Below are 23,207 nucleotides of genomic sequence, written 5' to 3'. Positions count from 1 at the left end.
AACGATGACAATCTCTGCATAATATTTGCTGAGATGGTAGTAATGATTCTTGAAGATTTCGAAGCTGGCTAATACTAGTATTGACACTAGTTCTGTTATGTGGATCTAATTTTGCTCAACAGGTTTTCTGTTGAACTAGACTGGACTTGGAAGCCTAGAGGTGGTCATGAAGATGTAAAGGTTATAGTATTTAATACAAACAATGAAAGGTGTTTTGCAATCTGACCAATTTTTTAACCTACACAGATTTGGTGATACAGGTGATGTTACTCAGCAAACTGACTATTGTTATTGCAGATCTTCTGTATGGCTTGTTGCTTACAGATGACATAACATTTATTTGTTGGTTCTTATTTATTGATAACTCTATTCCTTTGTTAAATATATTTGGTAGTGAATTAATCAACCTGTAGTCCCCAATAACTCAAATTGCTAAACACCTTTTAAACAGATGAATTGTCGACGTGCTCTATGATAGTGATAATGTAAGCAGAGTTTTTAGCAAAAAGGAATAATCACCAATGTTAACCCTTTGAGTGCTGATCTGAAATATTGCACCGTGCATGATATTGCCTTATTCTTTGTCCACAAGAATGATTCTTTGCTTTATAAAGGGAGATTAAAACTAATTTTGGAAATAACCTGATGTGAAAGGGATGCCATAAGCACAGGTATCAGCTTCTATACATCAGTCACCCTGTCAATCCTTGGTGTTCTAAAAGCACCTTGCTTTGAATCCCTTTTTTCTGTTTTTCGCCTGTATAGGATAACTTCACGGAAGGAATTTAACAGTTGGAAACAGTCACTAATGGATCTACGGAAATATAATTTTGCAATTCCAAGTAATGTGGAAGAAAATCGCAAATTGGTTTGAGATAAAGTTGAATATAGAATTTTTTCCAAAAAAAAAGTTTCTTCAGAATTTAGCAATGCTGCACAGAACTTAAACTGAGTTTGAGAGTGCTGGAAATGTTATTTGTCAATGTTTACATTAAAGCCTATTTTTAATAGTTTCCTTTTAGAAAAGGAGTTTTAATGAGGCAAAGAGAAGGACAGATTCAATGTCAAAGGGAAGAACAAGATATTTTGGCATAGTGTCTTACGCAAGTCATGTTATGTGACTGTAGAAAATTAGCTGAGAAGGAATGACTTGACCCTACAATCCTAATTTTAAACTCTCGGGGCTTTACAGTCTCCTGCCCAAACTGAGAGGGTGCTACTAACTGGTGAGAGGCAGTTCAGGAGTTTAGGTGGCAGGAGACAACATCATCCGAAAAAAGGCTATTTGAAAGGTTAAAACAAAAACTGATTACAACTAAATATTCTTCGCCGATTCCTTGGTTGGGAGAGATGGAACCAGAGAGTGCTGTGGTTGAAAGAAGGCAGAATGGAACAAGGGGAAATGAGTCTTTCAGTTCCACCCAGCTTTTAAGGAAAGCAAAAAGGTGAAATAAATTCTGACCTCGTGTTTCTCTTACTGCTGGATTGTTTGACATAGACTGCCATCAAAGCATAGGCAGCTGGTTAAGACTGTAACTGAGCTCTGGTGTAGGATTCCTTTCAGCCTCATGACATATCTATAACAAATGGAATGATGCATTTCTGTTGAAAATGTGTGATTATAATATCTGGAATATAATAGACATTTTACTAACTTGCTCTGACTTTATAAAGAAGCGTTACAGCAGTTGGTCACTACTGAGTCAGAAAGAAAATGCAAGAAAAGCTTTCCTCGCAGTGCTATTTCCAGCGAGAATATGCTTTTGTGTCTGATTTCAGGGATCACCTTTATTCACCATATATATTTATATCTATTAGAAATTTACTGTGGTGTGTTGGTCAGAGTGATATATGCAAAAGCATTCAATACTTAAAAAGAATTACGTAACATTTAGAGGTTAAAGTACAGATATTGAATAAAATGTGGATACATAAGTACCAGCTTGCATTTACAATGTAAATAGCATTATTTAAAAAATGGTTTCCCCCTATTTATTAGTTAGCTTATTTATTATTTAATGAATAAAGTAGCAAATGGGTAGAATGTATTAGCAGTGTCAGTAAGATTAGAATTTATTAAAGGCTTCTGATGCAGTATAGCAGGAGACTGGCTACACCTGGATAAATATAGTTTTTGAGGTTGGGGGGTGAGAGGAGAAGGCCTCACTCAGATATTTGAGTTGTAACAGCAAGTTTAATGAGATTTTTTTAAATTTGTGGACCACATAAGCTGATGTCATTATTATGTAGAGCTATAGAGATTTGATTATACAAATATAATGTGGTGTTGTACTGGTTGAAATCAAGTTATCCTAGGAAAAAAATGCAATCTGCAAGCATTTCAGATTGCCTTACCTGTTCAGAAAAGTTGTCATCTAACTTGCTTTTTAAAAAAAAAACCCTCCAAATGACATTGATAGCAGACTCGCAGAGATTTTCAACCTTCCTGGTCTGAGAAAATAGGCTAGTTATAGTGTAATGCTCAAAATGCAACAAAATCAAAGTCCTTGCTAAGATCTCCAATCTCTTATGACTACAAATACAATCATTGCCCATTTTGCCTTCTGGAGGATACGATCATGGATTCACTCAGCTATCTGGCATCTGGATCTCAAGCGGTGCTTCTCTCTGCAACATCTCACAGTTTGCTGCTCATTGCCACCTTTTGGGAGGGGGGGCGGGTGTCACCCAAATCACCTCTCCATAGTTGTGGCGATAAGACTTCATCTATTTACTCTTTAATCCAGAGCGGGCAAGAGGGTTTCGTAAAAGCGCTTGAAGACAGCAGTCATCTCCTTGTAAAGACCTCCCTACCCACATCTTGCAAGGAGTATCTCCATGGCCCCACCCACAAATAATGTCTTCTCTGGACACTTTTTCTTCAGCCTGTTCTGGTTCCTCTGGACCCCTCTTCTACTCCCTTCTCTCCCCCTCCCCCACCCCCAAATTAATGACTCGACTGTATACTTCGTTGCTCGGCTACTTGGCTTTCCATACTCAGGAACAAGTATTGCTTGTGGTATGCCCCTGAAGTTGCTGGCTTCAGTAATTGTAGCTGCTATGCAAGAAAACACAGTGCATCAATCAGGAACACAATACTGAAACTGGCGATGTCACTTTCAGTATAGTTTTGTACAGGGGAATGTGTGGAACAATTTCTAAACCAAAACTTGATGTGGCTTTCGTTACGACTCCAAGGGGCCATGTGTTCTCAACCTCAACAGTTTTCAGTTCGGTGGATGAATTTTGCAAAGCAACTTTGTGTGATTAACATCACTTGGCAATGATTTCTTAAGGTGAAGAGTAATGAGGACATCATGAAAAGGAGATGCCTCAAGAAAGCAGCATCCGTTTATTAAGGACCCTCACTCTGCCCTCTTTGTGACATGCTCTCTTCTCATTGTTACCATCAGGAAGAAGGCTCAGGATGCTGAAGACCCACACTCAACATTTTAGGAACAGCTTCTTCCCCTCTGTCATCAGATTTCTAAATGGTCCATGAACATTATCTCACTAATCCTCTTTTGCACTAATTTATTTATTTTATTTCTTATTGTAACTTTTATCAATTTTTATGCATTGCACTGTACTGCTGCCACAAAACAACAAATGTCATGACATACATCAATAATAATAAACCTGATTTTGAAATATATTAAAATGTAAGCATGAAGCTGAGGAATGGTGTATTATGATGAAAGAAGTTGGAGTCCTCAGGCCAAAAGGAAATATTAGGCTTAAATTACTGAAAATCAGTCATTTAATTCTTTTTCTTGGTCAGTGACACACGATTACTATTGGGTTCCTTCAACTTTCTAGCTCTTGTGTGGCTCTGTGCTTCCCTGTTTACTTTGTTCCTAGTTTGTTTCAATGCTCTCAGCAGACATTTTGTTGAGTTGGTGAGACCTTCTCACTCTGTCAATTAATGACCCTTGTAGGGATGTTTCCAAAATGTTTTCCTTTAACAGCAAATGGTGATCCAAACTGAATTAGGGCTTCTTCTGTTTCTGGAGCTATATCCAGTAAACATCAAGGTGAAAACTTCTTTCAGTATATTGAAGCGAGTACAGAAAACTATCCTCCCTGTAGGAGCTCCAAGTTATAAATTTTTTGAACCATGTGAAATTTAATCTTCAGTGCTGTTTTCAGAATTAAAGGCATTTGGCATTCAATAGGTTGAAGATAAGAACTTCAATACATTTCTTTAGGCAACTTTTGTCAAAATGCAGATTGGACTAAAACATATCAGGAATAGTTATATAAAGGGGCAATGGGGATGTGCTAAGAATCATTGCAGAGAAAGAACTTCAAAGGGATTGCCAAAATGGCTTTCTGTAATATAAGAAGAAGGAAGACAGAACTTTCGGGTAAATGTCCCCATTTGGAAACACCAAAACCAAAAAAAAACAGAAAGGCTTACAAAAAAGTAGTGGATACAAGCCAGTCCATCACAGGAAAGGCCCTCCCCACCGTAGAGCACATCTACGCAGAGAGCTGGCACAAGAAAGCAGTATCCATTACCAAAGACCCATGCCATTCAAGCCTTGCCCTCTTCTCACTGCTGCCATCGAGAAAGATGTACTAGCTTCTGAGCCAGCAAGAATAACTTTATTCCCGTCACTTCACCTCACCTCTGAACTGATTCCACAACCAGTGGACTCACTTTCAAGGTCTCTACAACTTGTGTTCTTCGTATTTATTTTTTGTTATTATCATTATTTGTAATTGCACAGTCTGTCTTTTGGGCATTGGTTGTTTGTCTTTGTGTGTAGTCTTTCATTGATTCTATTGTATTTCTTTGTTCTACAGTGAATGCCTGCAAGAAAATGAATCGCAGGGTAGTATATTGTGACATACAAGTACTTTGATAATAAATTTGCTTTGAATTTTGAACTTTTTGAACATTGTCAAGGCCAAGTTGCAACTTTGAGCCGCTTGAGAAAGCTGGAACCAGGCATGTTCTAGATCAGTGGAAACAGAGCCGAAGACTAGCTCAGATCACAATATGTGAAAATTCAAATGAAGCCTGATTAGCTTTGACTTCTATATCTCAATAACAATGTAGGTGTTTTGATAGTTGCCAGATTATAATGTTAATGACCCAATTCTGATCTGAGGGAATCCAAGAATAACACGCTAATTTTTCCAACTGTAGGCTCAGCTGCCAAGCCCCGTAAACAAAAGTGGATGTTGGACAAGAAAATTGCAGTATGGAAATTCTTATTGTTAACCATACTAAATGATTACTGATCTATTGCATTTTATGTTAATTAATTTATTTTCAGTGATTTTGAACAGGGCAGAGCTTTAAGAGAGATTTTAAATTATAACAGTTAAACTTCATGTATTCAGATTTAAATAAGTGTTTCAAATACTTTTTAATTTCACTTTTGGTTTCAGACCTTTTTAGCTGTACTCTTAAAAGAAAAAAAAAATGCATGCCACCATCTCAACTGAATAAAATTCATCTGACAAGCTATGGAGTCAGGAGGTCATCAATGGTTTATGCTCCACTGGGAGCTAAGGGACTAAGAATAAGAACAGGCTATGGTATAGACTGCATTTGGTTGTTTTGAAAATTGAAATCATCAAAAGAATAAGTTTGGCACATGATCATAATTACCTCAGAGCCTGGCTTCTTTTTATTCCTTGAAAAGGAAAGATGGGCATTAAATATTTAAATCATGGGTGTAAAAGGTGTTGGCCAGAATCAGTGAGTCAGTTTGAGTTTGGAGGCTTGAGATCATCATAATTGTAAAAACTTGATGCTGCAGCAGGAAGTAGCCATTGGATCCATCTGGGCTGAAGCTGTTCCACGGATGCAGCAACGATGCCAAAGCTGGATTTGGTTTGCATTAACATAGCACGTGAAGGCAAAGCTATTGTCAGGAAACTGATGTGAGGAAACTATGGGTTAAAAATCTTGGCAAATGTTTTTTGTGGAAAAAGAATTGATTTTTTTAAAATAAATACTTTAAAGATCAAAGAGTGCATTTGAAGTTTACTTTAAATATAGATGGGTCAGTGATTTGACACTGCCTAGTGAATGGACCAAACCATGAACAAAGTGTGTCCGTGACGAAATATTTTAAATTATTATTAAATATTTTTAAATAGCTCTGCTCTGGTGCGAAATGTTACCAAGGTACTCAAAGGGTTAAAATATAACCACAAATAACTGTGATTTAATTCTGCAGGTATGTAACAGAATTTGTAAACCTAGGCAATGTTTCAGCTCTTCGCACTTTCAGAGTATTGAGAGCTTTGAAAACTATTTCTGTAATTCCAGGTAAGAAGTCCATGATTGGTGTTAGGTGTTGAGTAGGCCCCGTGTACCTCTAGTTGTTTTGTGTCTTGTCATTGTGTTTGTGTGTGACCTTCCCTTATTGCAGATATGTGACAGAGTTTGTGGACCTTGGCAATGTCTCAGCGTTGAGAACATTCAGAGTTCTCCGAGCTTTGAAAACTATTTCAGTCATTCCAGGTGAGAGCTAATTTAAACACGAAGGCTGACTTTTCCCTTTCTGGTACAAATATCTGTTAACACACCTGTTGCATGATAAACTCATCAGCTCACTTGCTTTATGGCCCATTGAAAACCATTATAATTTTGACCACTTGTTTTCTTAAATTAAGTCTCTTGCTGCTTGATTTCGCAGAAGATGCACACATGAATATTTTGTTAGGAAGAATCAATGATTTTAAACTTTCTATCCAATAATATGCCCATGGAATGATGTTTTATTTCAGTGCTTTGAACCAAGTCTGGAAAAACTGTTTGAGACCATCCAGAGGTTCCAGTATCCCAACTTTTCCAGATATTAAAATTTGCAGCATTGCCCCTCTGGTGAATAGAATGTCAAATCTTACAATCTTGTGTTTTACACTGGCGGAGAAATGGGACAGTTGGACACAAAAGTAATTAGTTTCTGTGCAAGAGCTGTACTCCAGATAGGAGAGGAGGAGAAAATTTGGGGGGTGGGGGGGTGGGAGAATGAAAATTCTACAAATATTGCATTTTAACCATTAATATCTCAATGCAAGTATCTTTTCTTTCCTGTCTCCCTGAATCTTTACACAGTGATTCAACAGTTAACAGGGCAAGAAGTTCCTGAAGTAGGAAGTTCAGTTAAGAATAGGAATCAAGAATGGCCTGTTCCTATCCTGTTTATCTTGTGAACAAAGCCCTAATCAGTAGCAGTAAAGTTGTAATATTCTTCACATGAAGAAAATAAAATTCCTTTAATCTGTGTAAGGCATAACCAGGGAATGAATTTTGAATTAGAATTGCTGTGTAATTTACTTTAGTATCAAAAGTAAAAGATCTCATCAATGCCTGCTCTTATCTTCCCCCAGTTAAACACACACCTTGTATTTTCTACACTGCTAGTACCTGTTTGATCAACATTAGAATGATTACAATGATTTCCTGTGATAAGTGGTTACAATTCATACCTTCCTGATAAAATTGCATTTACCTTCATGGCAGAGAGATCAAATACATTCGAGCTTCCACACACACAGTACAATTTTCTATTAAATATGATAAGATGGCCCAAAATTGCTTTCACGTTGGCATTCAGATTTGGACAATTTTGACAAAGGTTTCCATGGGGTTAATTTTTTGATATAAAATTCTTGATTCAGCCTTGGCGTTTAAGCAATGCATGAGATATAAATGTAACTTGCTTGTGTTCCCTCTGAAGCCATCCATTTGCTTGCTTATGTGATGCTTCAAGGGTTCTTTGCACTTTGAACTGTTCTATTCTACCTCTGCCACAGTTGCATTTTAATGCTTTCCTGCAGCAAGTAAATACATCTGTATTTTGTGTATTATAAACTTTCACAAAGTGAACTGCTGTTATAATCTTTGTTCAGTTTGCTTGAAACTTTTGACAATTGAACCAGCAAAATGTTATATTCATGTAGTCAATATGACACTCTTTAGCCTCTAATGATATGATCTATTAACATTTATCTTGTGACTTTGGGGGCAGGGAAAAGAACTGCAGACAGATCTTTGAATATAAAATTTTAAATATTTAAAATCAAAGGTAAGCACTGCTGCATGTATTTTTTTAATAAAGACATTCTAATATCTCTTAATTACCTGCTAGTTCTAAGTAGAACAAGGAACATAATGAGGAGTAGACATTTCAACTGAGACTGCTCCACAATTCAGTGTGATCTTGGCTAATCTTCTACCTGAACACCATCTTCCTGCACTTTCCCCTTTTGACTTTAACATTTTTGAATTGAATGAGCACAGTTTTGAATGAACCCAATAACTGAGTCTCCTACAGGCCTCCTGGCTAGTGAATTTCAGACTTGCCATCCATTGAGTGAAGTTTCTCCTCATTCTGGTCGAAAGTGGTCTGTCCTATAGTTTAAGACTGACCTCCTGGCTCTGGCAAACACTCTCAGTTTTGTGCATTTCAGTGAGAGCTCAGGTTGAATCCAAGATGTGTTTGTTTCAGTGTTTCTTGCAGGGCATGGTAACCAAAAGAAGAGAGTTGCATTTAGTACCTTATTGTCACATCTGGAGTTGAAGCTCAAAATGGAATTAAGTTTAATGAGTCTGAGATATGATTTGGCATAGTGGACTGGGAGTTGCTGCTAGAATTTATCTGTTTCAAAGTGACAGTTCAGAACAGGGTAAAAGAAAAGGGGAGCTCCCAGTTTTACACATTGCAATGTTGAGCATAAAGGGATATTCATGATAGAAATATAGTGCTGCAGAAGGTCGTCTGCTGGAGTATAGAAGATTCAGGATGAAACTTAAAAAGGAAATGTGGAAGACAGGGTAGAAAAAAGATATTTAGGTAAAAGTCAAGAAAATTTTAAGATATTCTATAAATACAAAAATAGAAAGAAGTTTTGGAAGAAGAGAAGGAAGTTCTTTAGCCAGAGGGTGGTAAATCTGTGGAATTTATTGTCACAGATGCTGTGGGGGTCAAGTCATTGGGTGCCTTTAAAGTGGAGTTTGATAGATTCTTGGTTAGTAGGGATGTCAATGGTTATGGGGAGAAGACAGGAGAATAGGGTTGAGAGGGATAATAAATCAGTCATGATAGAATGGCAGAGCAAGAAATGGCCTAATTCTGTTCCTCTGTCTTATGGAAGCAAAATTGGGGCTGATTTGGAGCTCAAAATAGAATATAGACAGAATATAGAGATATGTAAACTTCAAATGAATAACATTTTGCCTTTACAGAAATGGCTGTGATTTATAGATATTGAACTTGATTATGGAAAGGTTGATCAGGGGTGGGAGATTGATGGGTTGCATAATTTGGAGAACTTGAAGAAAGACAAATTGCTCAAAGTTGGTCAATGTGAATTTCTTGAGGAAATGCTGTGCCCAACTGACTTGTTTTTTGTTTTGACAAAGTAACAGTGCCGATGAGTGTTTTAAAAACACTTGTAGTTTGCATTGACAAGGTGAAAGCTCATGGAACCAGATGACAGCTTATGGAACCATGAGAAAATGGTGTTAGATTCAAAAACAGTGATGGGAAGCAAATGGGAATTTTAGTGGTAGGAGTGGTTTTGCAATTTTAGAACCCATTTTATGGTTAAACAAGAAATGATTTGGGGCTAAAATGTATATTCCACATTTAAGGGGTTTGCAGAAAAAATTAAAATTGGTATTGTGGTTGACAGCAAAACCTAAGCTGTAAGTCCCAGGTGCATATTGATAGACATGCAGAAGTATATAAAATTGAGGTGCATAGATTGGGTTAGTGGTTCCTTTTTCCCCAGGGTTGGAGAATTAAAAATGAGGGAACTGAGTTTTAAAGTTACGGGTGAAAGGCTTAAGAATCTGAAAGGCAACTTTTTTTTATATACAGGTGGTGAAAATATTGATCCAGCTACCAGAGGAAGTGGCTGAAGCAGGTACATTTAAAATGTGGACAGATATATGGATGAGATATATGGATGAGAAAGGGATATGGGCTGAGTGCTGAGAGTGAGATAAACTTGAATTGGCTTAAATGGGATTTCCTTAGCATATGGGTTGAATTCCTTAGCAATTCAACTCTGACTGGTTAGATGGACACAAAACTGATAAATGGAATTCACTTGGGATAAGTATGAATGATGCATCTGAGAAAGTTGAGGAAGGCAAGCAGATATTTGATAAATGATGGGAGGAGCAGAAGGATTTCTAAAAACGCACCCACAAACTCCGGAAGGACAGTGGTCGTGAAGACTTGTGGCATGCTTTTATCAGCAGAAGCAAAGAGCACAAAAGAAAGAGAGTAAAGCCAATACAGTGTAAAGGCCAGAGGACATTCTCTAATTCTGGTTGTACTACTGCAGGAAGGATGTGATAGCAGCAGGGAGAATGAGAGGAGATTTACAAGGAAACTGTCAGCACTTAAAAAAATTATATCCCTGAGAATGCTGTGTCTAGGCTGGGATTGTTGTCTTTGTCTGAAGGAAACTGAGGAGAGATTTGATTTAAGATTTCTAAAATTATACAAAACCTAGAAAGTGAGATCAAAGATGTAGTTAAACTGGAGAAAGTGCAGAAAAGATGTTACCAGGCCTAGAGGGCCTATAATCTGAATTATAGGGAGAGGCTGGCTAGGATTGAGGCATAGCAGAATGAGGGATTACTATTTACAGAAATCTTTAAAATTATAAGAGATCTTGATAAGGTGGAAAGTATAGATTAGGTTGACAGTAACAGACTTTTCCCCCAGGGTACGGGGTCCAAAACTAGGGTTCATTGATTTAGGGTGAGAGGAGAAAGATTTAAAAGGGATCTGAGGGGCAACATTTTTACAGAGGGTGGGGAATATGTGGAACGAGCTGCCAGAGGAAGTGGTTGAGGCAGGTACGAGAGCAGTGGGATAGGTACATGGAGGGTTAGTGGTTAGTGATATGGGTGGAATACAGGAAACTAGGACTCGCTAGGTGGGCACTGGTCTATAATTTGCTGGGTTATCTCTACTCCCTTCCTTGAATAAGGGAACACCATTTTCAGCATTCCAGTGCTCTGGTACTTCTCCCATCCCTATTGATGATGCAAAGCTCATCGCCAGAGGCTCAGCAATCTCCTCCCTCGCTTCCCACATTTGCCTGGGGTACATCCCATCCATTTGTTTTTTTTATTAGCTAAGTCGGCGAGTCTGGATGAGATTTTGGGCTTTACCGGAATTGCCCATTATCTGGGAATGCAATTGTATGCCAATATGTTCTCCCTTTAGTGATTTTGGACATCTTGTCAACTCTAACATGTAGGCCAATGTAGATTATCTGAAGAACTTCTTAATAGTGCATTTCAACATACAAGTCCAGGAGCAAGCAATCACTTGACCCCCTCAAGCTTTCTCCATTTGACAGACTGTGGCTGATCTAATTGGTACCATCTCCCTGCATTCCCATCTGGCTTTGTAGCACCTTATCAAGTATGTATCTACCTCTGCCTTGAACACTGAGGGTGGAAAAATGTCTTCTCTGCCTGAAATGGCCAATCTTTTCAGTAAATGAAAATTCTGTTAGCTCTGCTAATGCTGTATTTCTGGGAAATGCACATGCCCTTCTCATTCTGAGGGAATCTGCATTGGCGGGAATTTCTCGTATACTGTGGGGTGAATTTGGAGATGAGAGGGTACCATGCTGTCAGAATAATAGTGCAAAACAATATGGATATCTTAATAGCACACTTCTTGTCTGCTTTAGTCTCGCAACTTAATTCAGGAAACAAATATGAATAATTTACTGTGTTCTACACAATCTTACAGAAGATGATGCCAGTGTTGGAAGAGGAGCAGCAAGGAGACCTGGAGCCCAAGTTCCATTAGCTTACCATGGGGAGCAGAAGGTGACCAATGTGGGGGAATATCCCTGCTTGGCATTTTTCCCTCTCCTGCTGAGTGCAGAAGGCAGCTGAGGCCCATGTGGGATTTGAGGTGCCGTTTGGAAGAGAAGCACTTCCAATGACCCCCAAAACTATAGTGCCCAGCCAAGTAACCTTTGCTGCACTAACCTTTGTGATCCTGTTGGCAACTGAGCAGTGTGTGCATTCTTCTGACTCTAAAACACCCTATTGCTCTTGCAAGCATCTTTTTGACCAAGTTTATGAATCAAAGTCATGAGATCTGCTTCTTGATACCCTTACATTGAATTTGCATTTACAGTGCAAAAGTTTTCATATGGTCTCAGATGGTAAAGCCATTACAGAGCCCTGATCTCAACACCTTCGAGGCTGTCTAGGATTACCTGGGAGACAAATGAGACAGCCAAAGTGTGCAGAACTGTGGCAAGTTCTCCAACCTACCAGCCGATTTTCTGATAAAACTGCATGACAGTGTAACCAAGAGAATTGATGCAGTTTTAAAGGCAAAGGGTGCTCACACCAAATATTGATTTGATTTAGTTTTTTTTTACTGTGTACTGCTTTTTATAGTTTTTTTGATATTTAGAAACTTCATTTTATTATTTTGAAAGCAACTTCACTTTACAAAAATTTTTTACACGTGCCTAAGACTTTGGCACAGTACTGTAAAACATGGACATTCAGTGAACTTTGTTACTTATCATTGTATAGCAAATCTTAACACTAGGGTAAGGGTGCAGTGGAGGATCAGAGTTTCTGTTTTTGAACAACATTTTCCAGGACAGCACATCAACCTGTTCTTCCTTATCCATTTGATCCTGTTTTGACCCACTTGCCTGGGTTAGGTCTCATTATCAAGTGGACAACAGGTCCTGCTGTCACTGATGAATCTGTCAGTGTGAGCAAAAGTTTTAAGAGAATGTAGCACAGATTTGTGTGTAAATACTGCTATGACTTCCTGCGGGTGGTTGCCTGAATCCAATACATGGAACAGGGTATGGACCCTAACAAGATCTTTTGTTAAACCTGATTTCAAAATTTTATTGAAGTTTGGTCCCTTGGACACTTCACTAATGCCTGGGAAATGACCTTTCACATGGATGTGAGTAATTGGAAAAACTCCTCAGTCATCTTATAAATTCAACTGCTGGCCATGCAGCATTATTTGGGGAAAGTTGGAATTTCTGGCGTGAATACTGTGGTCGTAGCATAAATCTAGAAGAGTACAGCACTGGACAGGCCATTTGACCCTAAACAGTGTCGATCTTGAATCCAATTTATATTACATATTCTCTGAACGTGTATCATCTAAATCCTATTCCCTTCATATTCATGTGTCTATCTAAAAGCCTCTTCAACTCCTCCAAAATGCTGCTTCCACTGTTGCCCCGGTAACTAACCCATTCCAGGTACTTGCCACTTTATATATTTTAGAAAAAAATCTTGCTCCACACTTTGCCTTTTATCTAGCCTTAACCATGCCTTAATGAGTATAGTCTTGTACCCCTGTATCATAAGGACATACTGACTTTGGCATCTTTTGCTGGTTCAATTGTTTACTTAATATAATTGAAATGTTTATAAAATAACCAATTTATGTTGAGTAAAAAAAAATTATACTGTAGTATTTGTATCTGGACCAAATTGATCAATTCCATTCGATCAAATAGTGAAATAATGGTTTGTAACTGCTTCAATTGCTTTAATTCTCAATGTCTTTGAGAAAGCTCAGAGGCCAGAACTTGTATTATTCTGTAACTTCCGTGGCATCTGCATCTCTTGGAAACACTGAGGTTGCTGATTTATTAGACTGATGTTTTAAATATACAAGAGTCGTATGTGGCAGAGGGAGATGGATATCATTATGTTGCAACACAGAACAGTTTATTAATGTTTTGTTGTTGCTTCTGCTTCCAATTATGTCCCTTTACTGGTGATTTAGTTGACTAATATAATGAATAAATTATTTGGTGAAATTGTCACAGATCAAATTTTTTAAAGATGCCTTCAATTAGGTGCGCACGATATGTTCTCACCACTGAATAAAGCGACTCAGTCTGTCAGTGAGAATGCTGGAGGGACTTGATTATTTAATTTCCTGAATGTGCTGCCAAGAATATTCATTTGTGGTGTTGTTGAGATCAAAATGAGCATTTTATTTCCATTCACAGGAAATATGTTTCGCAGGATGCAAATTATAGTGGATGTTGTTGTATGAAAGCCACTGTGCTTGCTCCAGATTACCCTCTTCACCATTCTAACAGAAGGGTTAAATCTGTTTATTTGGTCTGAACTCATTAATCATTCCTACAATAATATCAAATGTAATTTTGATCTGCAAATCTTTTCCTCCTGAATGGTGAAAAATAATTTGGTGCTAATAAACACAGATTAGATACTGTAACATGTTCACTTTTTTTTGTTCCTATATTTTTGAAATTATTTTCTTGGGGACCTTAATTTACTTAAGCTTAAATTTTGCTTTCAATGAGCGCTTTTGGTGACTTTGGGGTTTAATCGTTTTCTGTTTTTGATCTGCTTTATTTTAAATCCTGAAAATTTAAGGGCAGTGTGGCATTAAATATTTGACTGTGAATATATTTAACATGAAAGGGGATGCAATCTGTAATGCAGACCCTGGCCAAAGCCAAATAAGTAATCAGCGATTTAACTGTGATTCCGAGGGCTGGGTTGACATCTTTGGTGTTCTCTGGATTTAACACATGTATTTGAGCAAACTATGAAATTATCATCAAAATTGGCCTTCCATGGTCCGAAGCTTAAGGTACCATATCTGGGGTTACCGAGTGCTAATCAACTTTGCTAAAAGTTTTATCAGTACCAATGTATTAAAATATCTTTAATACCTCACTGGCCAGTAAGTAACTGCACAAACTAGAGATTCCAGCACTGCTCCCATGTTTGTCCATGATAGCTGATTTTAATTAGCATAAGCACCCTCCCCCTCCCTCCCCCCCCCCCCCCCCCAGGATAGGATGGTACATCAGCTCAGGGTCTTGCTGCTTCATAACTCCTGATAAGAAATTGCCTTTCTGGTAGCTATACACAAAGACAGTGATGGGGTTACTATGATTTTTCTGGCCCAAGGGCCCTTTGCCACTTGTAATCCAGTCTCACGTGGGGAAATATCACTTCTGAGGTATCAAAGGGCAGACGTTAAAAGAGCAAAGGATTTTTTTTGTCATAAATAGAGGAAGATGTCTGATTTTGCTTTTTTATGAATGCTATCAAAGCCCAACTCTTGATTACACTTATGTCTGCACACTTGAAAACTCAACAAGGGAATTATAGATTTGAACAGTTAATGTGTGCTTGGAGAAACAGAAGTTCTAATAGTAGTGATAAAATAGTAGACCTTTCAGTGGATAAATAATTGTAAGCTTTAATTTCTCATTAGACATCACAATTGTATATCAGTAGGTCATAATTTTAGTAATTAATAATCACGAAGTCAGATCCTGCCTCCATATATCTTGCCATATTGTGTTAATAATCCATAATTGTATTCTGGCAGGTCAGTTAGTCTGCTTGCCATTGTCCACTTACTGTGAAATATTAATATCGTGTGTGAGTTGAATATTGATCAACATGAATGAATTAAAATGATCATACTTGTCCAACTTCACTTCAGTTTTAATATTAAGTTAATTACATTTTTATCAACCGATTTGAAAATGTTTAAACTTTAGATGTAGTGTAATTTGAGTTTTGAATCAATATTTGATGTGGTAAACAGGTTCTTTTGGGACAACTGAGCTGTTGTAGAAGTCTTAACAGCTCAGGAATAGAGGATTTGTATCTTCCCAATTCAGTTTGCTATATTGGGCAACCTCTACATAAGATTTTATAGATGAACCATCTTGTCCTACCTTAATACAGGGGAGCAGAGCTCTTGATCTCAGTTACCTTTCTATTCCAAGGCCAAGTATGCCACAGTTAACCACAAAGATGTTACTACTGTGCATCAACACTATATTTAAGTCTCACCTTAGGAAAGTGTCCTATTGCTAAGATATTTGTACAAAATGAGCCCTTCACTATCAAATTCAATGTAACATGGATATCCATTCAAGGTATGTACATGGACTGGTTCACAATTAAATCTCTTACGCCCATGGATTTGTCCCTTGAGTGACAGAAACTGTTGACAGAGTTTAAATGTCCCACGATTTGTTGATGTGCAATGTTTGGTTATTGCAAATTATGGGCAGAATTGAGCTGTGGTCTATTCTCTGAAAGAATTGGATACAAAACCCCTCATAAAATGCCCAATCTTGTAGACAAATGTTGCATTTGCCTTGCTGTGAACTCTTGATGTTATTGCAAGCTGTGCTAGCAAGTTTAAACCAAAATAGTCAGTTGCTAATAACCATTAAAATGTCTTTGCCACAAGCTTTTCAACAAACCTTTTCTGTTTTCAACAAACATTATCAAATCCATTGACATGATTTGTGCAACATTGCTTGCTTTCTGCATGGATTATTTGTGGAATGCTCTTTTAGTTTCTTATGAGGGAGAAAAATTTATGATAATTAAAGGTACACCTATAATGGTCTATTTCTTTTTACAGGCTTGAAGACCATTGTCGGTGCTCTAATCCAGTCTGTAAAGAAACTTTCTGATGTAATGATTTTGACTGTATTTTGCCTAAGTGTTTTTGCCCTTATTGGACTCCAGTTGTTCATGGGCAACTTAAGGCAAAAATGTGTCATTTGGCCACCTGATCCAGCATATCTTAATGCCACAGATGAAAATGGAACAAGACTGTTTGACTTTAATGAGTACATTATGAATGACAGTAAGCATTTTATGGTTTTAATGTACATGATTGATTTACTTGAGCGTACTGTTTTCATACTTTCAGGTGGTTTAATGTCATAAATGATTATCGATGTTTTCCTTCATGGTAAACAAGACTGTTGGTATCTCATTGTGCAGTACCATAGAATGAGTGGTCTGTGTTGTGCTCAATATTCCTTGGGTTGAGTGCTAAATTTCAGATGCTTTGTTAAAATCAAAAATTTACACAAGAGAAAGAAACCAGTCCCAACATGTTGACCCTTATTCAGAAGATCCAGCTTCTCTTGAAGCCATTTCCCTTCTGACTTTCCTGTTAAATTATTCTGCAGTATTGCTCCTTGGTTGAAATGATTTTGCCCAAGTTTCCATCTTTATAATCCAATCTTAATTGTGTAACATTATTTGTGAGCATCCTTTATTCACTTTGCTGATCAAGGTGGATCAAGAATATTAACAGTAGTCTTGAATCCAAGACACCAGAATGGATAACCTGGGATAATCTTTGCATGGCTATAGGCCCTTTGCAAGGAACAGGTCTAACTGTAGGGTTCAAGGGACTTGAATTGGTTCATAATTAAATCTTTTAAATGATCATAGTATTGCCCTTTCAATATGGGGAAAGCAGGTGATGCTGCTTTTTACGATGTATGCCAATGATTTGGACAATGGGATTAATAGATTTGTGGCTAAATTTGCCGATTATACGAAAGTAGGTGGAGGACCGGGTAGTATTGAGGAAACAAGGAGCCTGTAGAGAAATTTAGATAGTTTAGGGGAATGGGCAAAGAAGTGGCAAATGAAATACAATGTTGGAAAGTGTACGGTCATGCATTTTGGTGGAAGAAATAAACTGGCAGACTATTATTTAGATAGGGAGAGAATTCAAAATGCTGAGATGCAAAGGGACTTGGGAGTTCTTGTGCAGGATACCCTAAAGGAGTTAACCTCCACATTGAGTCGGTGGTGAAGAAGGCAAATAAAATGTTGGCATTCATTTCTAGAGGTATAGAATATTCTAGAGGTACAGAATATAAGAGCAGGGATGTGATGATGAGGCTCTATAAGGCACTCGTGAGACCACACTTGGAATATTGTGTGCAGTTTTGGGCTCTTTATTTTAGGAAGGATATACTGACATTGGAGAGGGTTCAGAGGAGATTCACAAGAATGATTCCAGGAATGAAAGGGTTACCATATGAGGGTCATCTGGCAGTTCTTGGGCTGTATTCCCTGGAGTTCAATAGAATGAGGAGGGATCTCATAGAAACTGTCCGAACATTAAAGGACCTGAACAGATTAGATATGGCAGAGTTAGGGGAGTCTAGGACAAGAGGGCATGACTTCAGGAATGAAGGACGTCCATTTAGAACAGAGCTGCAGAGAAATTACTGTAGTCAGAGGGAGGTAAATCTGTGGAATTTGTTGTCATGAGCAGCTGTGGAGGCCAAGTCATTGGGTGCATTTAAGGCAGAGATAGGTAGGTTCTTAATTAGCCAGGGCATCAAAGGGTATGGGGTGAAGGCAGGGGAGTGGGGATGACTGGAAGAAATGGATTAGCCCATGATTGAATGATGAAGCAGACTCAATGGGTTGAATGGCCTACTTTTGTTCCTATATCTTGTAGTCTTATGGTCCTATACCTAGCAATGATCTTCCAAAATGCCCTTGATTTAAGAACTGGCCCATTAGATTGGGGAGAACTGTTAATACAACCCCTGACTTTAGAATGGAGGATGGAATTGGGAACCTATAAACCATATAAAATTGTCCATTTGTTGAAAATCTGCCATTAGTTGTCAGGCAACTGAGTACTTGCCAAATGTGAAATGACCATAGTGTAAACTATGGATTTGGGAAGAGCAAGTCATGTTTAACTAACATACTTGAATGTATAGATGTCACTAATATGATTGATAAGGCAGGAGCTCTTAGTAATTGTCTAAGCTTCCACGAGGATTTAATATGGTACTGCTCAAGGCAGAGATGAAAGCATAGAAACATGCAAGTGGAGGATTATTTAGACCAGGGTTTCCTAACCATTTTTTTTCCTTGGCTCAATACCATTAAGAAGGTTTTGGGAACCCCTGATTTTAAACTCTGATTAGAGTTAGATATCATAACTTGGAAGAGGTGACAAATGTCATCGCTCGTGGTCTTTAGTGGGATTCAGTCTGTAGCTCACTAAAATAGAAAACACTATATTCAGATTTACCAATGATGCTGTTAAATTATGCTTTGTGACTGGTGTCTACTGGAGCACAAACCTGTAAAATAGCATTGGCAGAGTAGGCAAACCTAGTAAATGATTCAACATCTAATCATAATTTGAAGTTTCATTTTTCTCTCTTGCGACTTCACATTTTAAAAACAACACTACAGTCTGTGGCCACTTAACTAGTTACATCTGTACACATGATTGTTAATACAAATATCTAGCAGCAATTCAATGCACAAAAGCAAGCAGATATGGTCAAGAAGTTCAGTTGTTTTCACGAAACATCAGAATGGGGAAGAAATGTGATCCAAGTGACTTTGACTGTGGAATGATTGTTGGTACCAGATGGGGTAGTTTGAATATCTCAGACACTGATCTCCTGGGATTTTTACAGGTAAGTCACTAGTGTTTAGAGAATGATTGAGTAACAATTCTTTTGGTGAAAATGCCTTTCTAATGAGAGAGGCCAAAGGAGAATGGCCAGACTGATTCAAGCTGACAGAAAGGTGACAATAACTCAAATAATCACACATTGCAACAGTGGTATGCAGAAAAACATCTCTGAATGCACAACCCATCGAACTTTGAAGTGGAAGGGAAACAGAAGACCACAAACATACACTCAATGGCCATTTTATTAGTTGCAGGAGGCACCTAATGAAGTAACCACTGAGTGTATTTTCTCAAAGATGTGAACTACAGGGATGGAGATTTTTGGGGCTGATGTATCGAAATAGTTTTTAAAATGTGAGCAATTATAAAATTAAAATAATTGGAATATTAATTATTTCAGGTTAGAGATGAATATCAGAGGGGTAGATACTGTTCTCATTAGGAAGATCTCTATTTGGATTCCAACTGCAGCAGCATTTAGTTCTCTGTATTGCACACTTCGGAAGACAAAACTGGTTTTGAAAGGGATGTGGTATAGAACTTAGCAGGACTGATTTAATAGATCAAATTGGTATTCCATTGAGTATGGAAGATTAAAATAATGATCTGATGAAGCTGCTTTAGGTAATTAAGCTAGAACATGAATCAGAATAGGCCATTTGGTCCACAATATCTGTGCCGAGAATGATGTCAATCCATACTAATCCATCTGCCTGAACATGCAGGTTCCCTCCATTCCCTGCCTGTCTCTAAATGGCTCGAAACCTTGTTGTTGTATCTCCTTCCACCACGTCCCCTGCCAGCCCAATCGGGGCACGTGTACAAAAATAAGTGGAATGAAAGCCCTTGTAAATCTCCTTTTTTAAACTTATCCCTCACCATATCAATTGATTTCCTCCTCATCCATTTTGCAAGTGATAACCTCACAAAAATTAACGGATTTGTTGAATATGATTTCCCTTTCATTGAACCTTGTTGAATCTGCCCAAACATGCTACCACTTCCCTCATAATGGATTTCAGCAGCTTCCCAATAGGCTTCTTTATCCATAGCTCCCTGTTTTTTTCCCTCTCTCCCTCTTTTGAATAATAGCCCAGGAATCATTATCATGCCCATCTTTCATTGATCAACTCATGATCAGATATTTGAAATATGGATATTGCTACATTTAATTGGCAGCGGAGAGACTCAACTTGCAATGTTTGTGTGGCATATTAATCAGAAGCAATAAGAAAATCTCATTTCAGGTGCATTTTTAGTTTGAAGCAGGATCAAATCAACACAGTATTGAAAAAATTTTAGCCACCCTGAACATAGGTGATGACAATCTGATGTGCTCACTGAACCCAATAGAACATGATGTATGTTTTAACAATATTTTTCTCAGACTGCCAGAAAATGAAATGCCCACATGAGATGTGCAAATTTGATGATGAGCTTCTAGGATATTTCGATCTACTCTAATAAATAGGGAAAGTAAACAAGGTGTCAAGAAGACCAGTATTGCTTCTCCCATGCAACACATTGATAGTCTACATTCATTTGGACATGGCCATTTGCTTCTCTACCAACGTTACTGTTGCACCATCAATGCAGGATGCATCTTCAAATGAGATGACACAATCGCACAATCATAGCCTACTTCAGTCTGAGCAGAAATGATCCAGTCGTGCAATGTGATTTGGTGCCACTGTTTATTTGGAGCAATCTTGGACCCTGGTGCTGTGGCACTGTATCCCATTGGAAGTCCAAGCGCCCTGCATCCTCATCCATCTACAACCTCAATGATCTTGACTAAATTTCTCAGCATTATTTCCCATTCATGCAACCATGTTGACCCTTTCTAGTCATATTGATTTTCCAAATATCCTGTTACTCTTCATTTTCCAAAGAAAATTCAACTTTTTCCCCAACAAAAGATGACTGTTTTCTCCCTTCCTGCATCCCTCTCCATTCTGAACAATGGTTTCCTAATCCACAGCCACCTTCTCAGAATTTTCTACCAATGTAGCCATTGTCTACATAGTAATTAAATTCAAAGTAAATTTATTATCAAAGTACGTGTATGTCTCCACAGGCAACCTTGAGATTTATTTTCTTGCATACATTCACAATAGAACAAAGAAATACAATAGAATCAATGAAAAACTACACACAAACAAAAACTGACAAATAACCAATGTGCAATGAAGACAAACTGCAAATAAAAAAATAAATAATAAGGATACTTTGTAGAGTCCTTGAAAGTGAGTCCATAGCACTGCAAGTGACCTTTAAAGTAATTTTTACAACTTTGAAATGGAATTGTTGAAGGAAAACACATAATGTAAGTGTTTGTAAATTACAAATTACTCTAATTCTTACTCTGATCATTTGCAGCAAATTTCTACAAGCTGGCAGGATTTCCTGATGCTTTGCTCTGTGGAAATGGCTCAGATGCTGGGTAAGTTTTATTTCCTGTATGCCCTTTAATTATTTGTTCTTGAATAAATGATTTTCATCAATGGTACTTAAAATCCTATTCAGCTGCTTGGTGTAGCAAAGAATTAGAAATCAAAAGGACCAAAATTTGATCTCTTGACTTTGCTCAATAACTGATTTCAGCTGGGCGAGCACTGGGCTGTTGCATTTGGCCTGCTTGACATCACATTGGAGAGGCAGTGAATTAACTAAGGTGTCTATTTTAAGTTGTCTAGTGGTAGAATGTACGTGGAGGTAGTGCTGACAGAATCACTTCTTTGCACACTCGCCCTCTTTCCCACTTGATGAATAGCCACTTGGATCAAGTTCCTGGAATCTGTGGTGTCTGTCTGAATGCATTTTAGCATGTAAGTGCCTCCAGGATGCTTAAAGAAGGAAAATAAGCAGCAGAAAACCTGGCACACAAAAGATTAAGGGGAAAAAAAGCTACAATTTCCTCTCTGAAATATTAGAAAAATGACTTAATATTCGGGTTGTTTGTTCATTAAAAACTTGCTAACATAAATTTGCATTTCTTTACGTCTTAAAGTTAACTTCTTTCTTCCTTTGATTATTGTTCAGTGAATAAAACCATTGAGTTTTATTTATTGATAATTAGATGTTTAAAAATCCTTTGATCGTGCACTGACTTTGTCGTTGGTTTTTTTTCAAGTTCTTCCTCTTGTACTTGACTGGGCTTTTCTCTTTATGAGGCATAGCCACAAGTTTTCACTTTCTTTGAGGTGAACAATTCCGGAAGCTCAGTTTGGTATGGCACTGTCATACAGTATTTGACCTGAACATTACACTTGGGCCCTAGTTTAGCATTCCAAGCTTATAATTTTGATTGAAAGCATATGAAATGCTGAACCAAGGTTCTGACTGTTCTAATGGTCATGGTGGCCGTTGAAGATCCTGTAACCTGGTTCAAAGAGCAGCAGCAATTTGCCCTGGCGAGTATTTCTTGCCCAACTAACAGCTCATTTTTTTTAAAAAAAAAGGATCAAACCCCTTACTGTTTGTATCATTGTTCATAAGTGGCAGCCCTGTAATAGCTGTGATTATTATTTTCCATCAACAGCAGTCCCACACTGCCTCTGAAAAGCAAAATCTATTGCCTTGTTATCGTTGTACATTAGCTAAACATCGGTGCTGCATTTTTTTTTAAAAAGGGGTGAAGAGACAAGTTTCATCTTAAATCCTGATGAATATTACTAGTCTACAGTTACCATCTATTTTTTTCCATCCTTTTTTAAAACTATTGGCAATGATTTCTACCTTTTTGTACCCAATTCCAAGTAGCTGTTTATATGAATTTTTGACATTACACTATATATTTGGCAGTAAAATATATAATGAATCTCTATTTGCAAAGAGTTGCTTCACACTTTTTGTTCAGATGATTTTGTTTATTGAAGAGGCATTGAGGAAAGAATCGATATATTGGTTGGCGTATGTGTACCTGTGTTT

General features: G+C 37.7%; 1 protein-coding gene across 11 annotated transcripts in view; it reads left to right on the top strand.

The window, feature by feature from the left end:
- Positions 1 to 23,207, top strand: part of LOC132384676 (sodium channel protein type 8 subunit alpha-like) — a 231,184-nt gene that overhangs the window by 62,183 nt on the left and 145,794 nt on the right. For 8 of the 11 annotated variants that reach the window (XM_059956036.1, XM_059956034.1, XM_059956037.1 and 5 more), the window contains exons 5-7: positions 6,393 to 6,484; positions 16,440 to 16,667; positions 21,657 to 21,720. In XM_059956036.1, coding sequence (XP_059812019.1) covers positions 6,393 to 6,484; positions 16,440 to 16,667; positions 21,657 to 21,720 — 384 coding nt within the window. Of the gene's footprint in view, positions 1 to 6,197; positions 6,290 to 6,392; positions 6,485 to 16,439; positions 16,668 to 21,656; positions 21,721 to 23,207 lie in introns of all 11 variants that reach the window. The other 3 variants (XM_059956038.1, XM_059956033.1, XM_059956032.1) reach the window with 1 other exon arrangement.

This window comes from Hypanus sabinus, chromosome X1, assembly GCF_030144855.1.
Source record: "Hypanus sabinus isolate sHypSab1 chromosome X1, sHypSab1.hap1, whole genome shotgun sequence".
NCBI classification, from domain to species: Eukaryota; Metazoa; Chordata; class Chondrichthyes; order Myliobatiformes; family Dasyatidae; genus Hypanus; species Hypanus sabinus.
The sequence above is the reverse complement of the archived record's forward strand: the minus strand, read 5'-3'. Positions and strand labels throughout refer to the sequence as shown.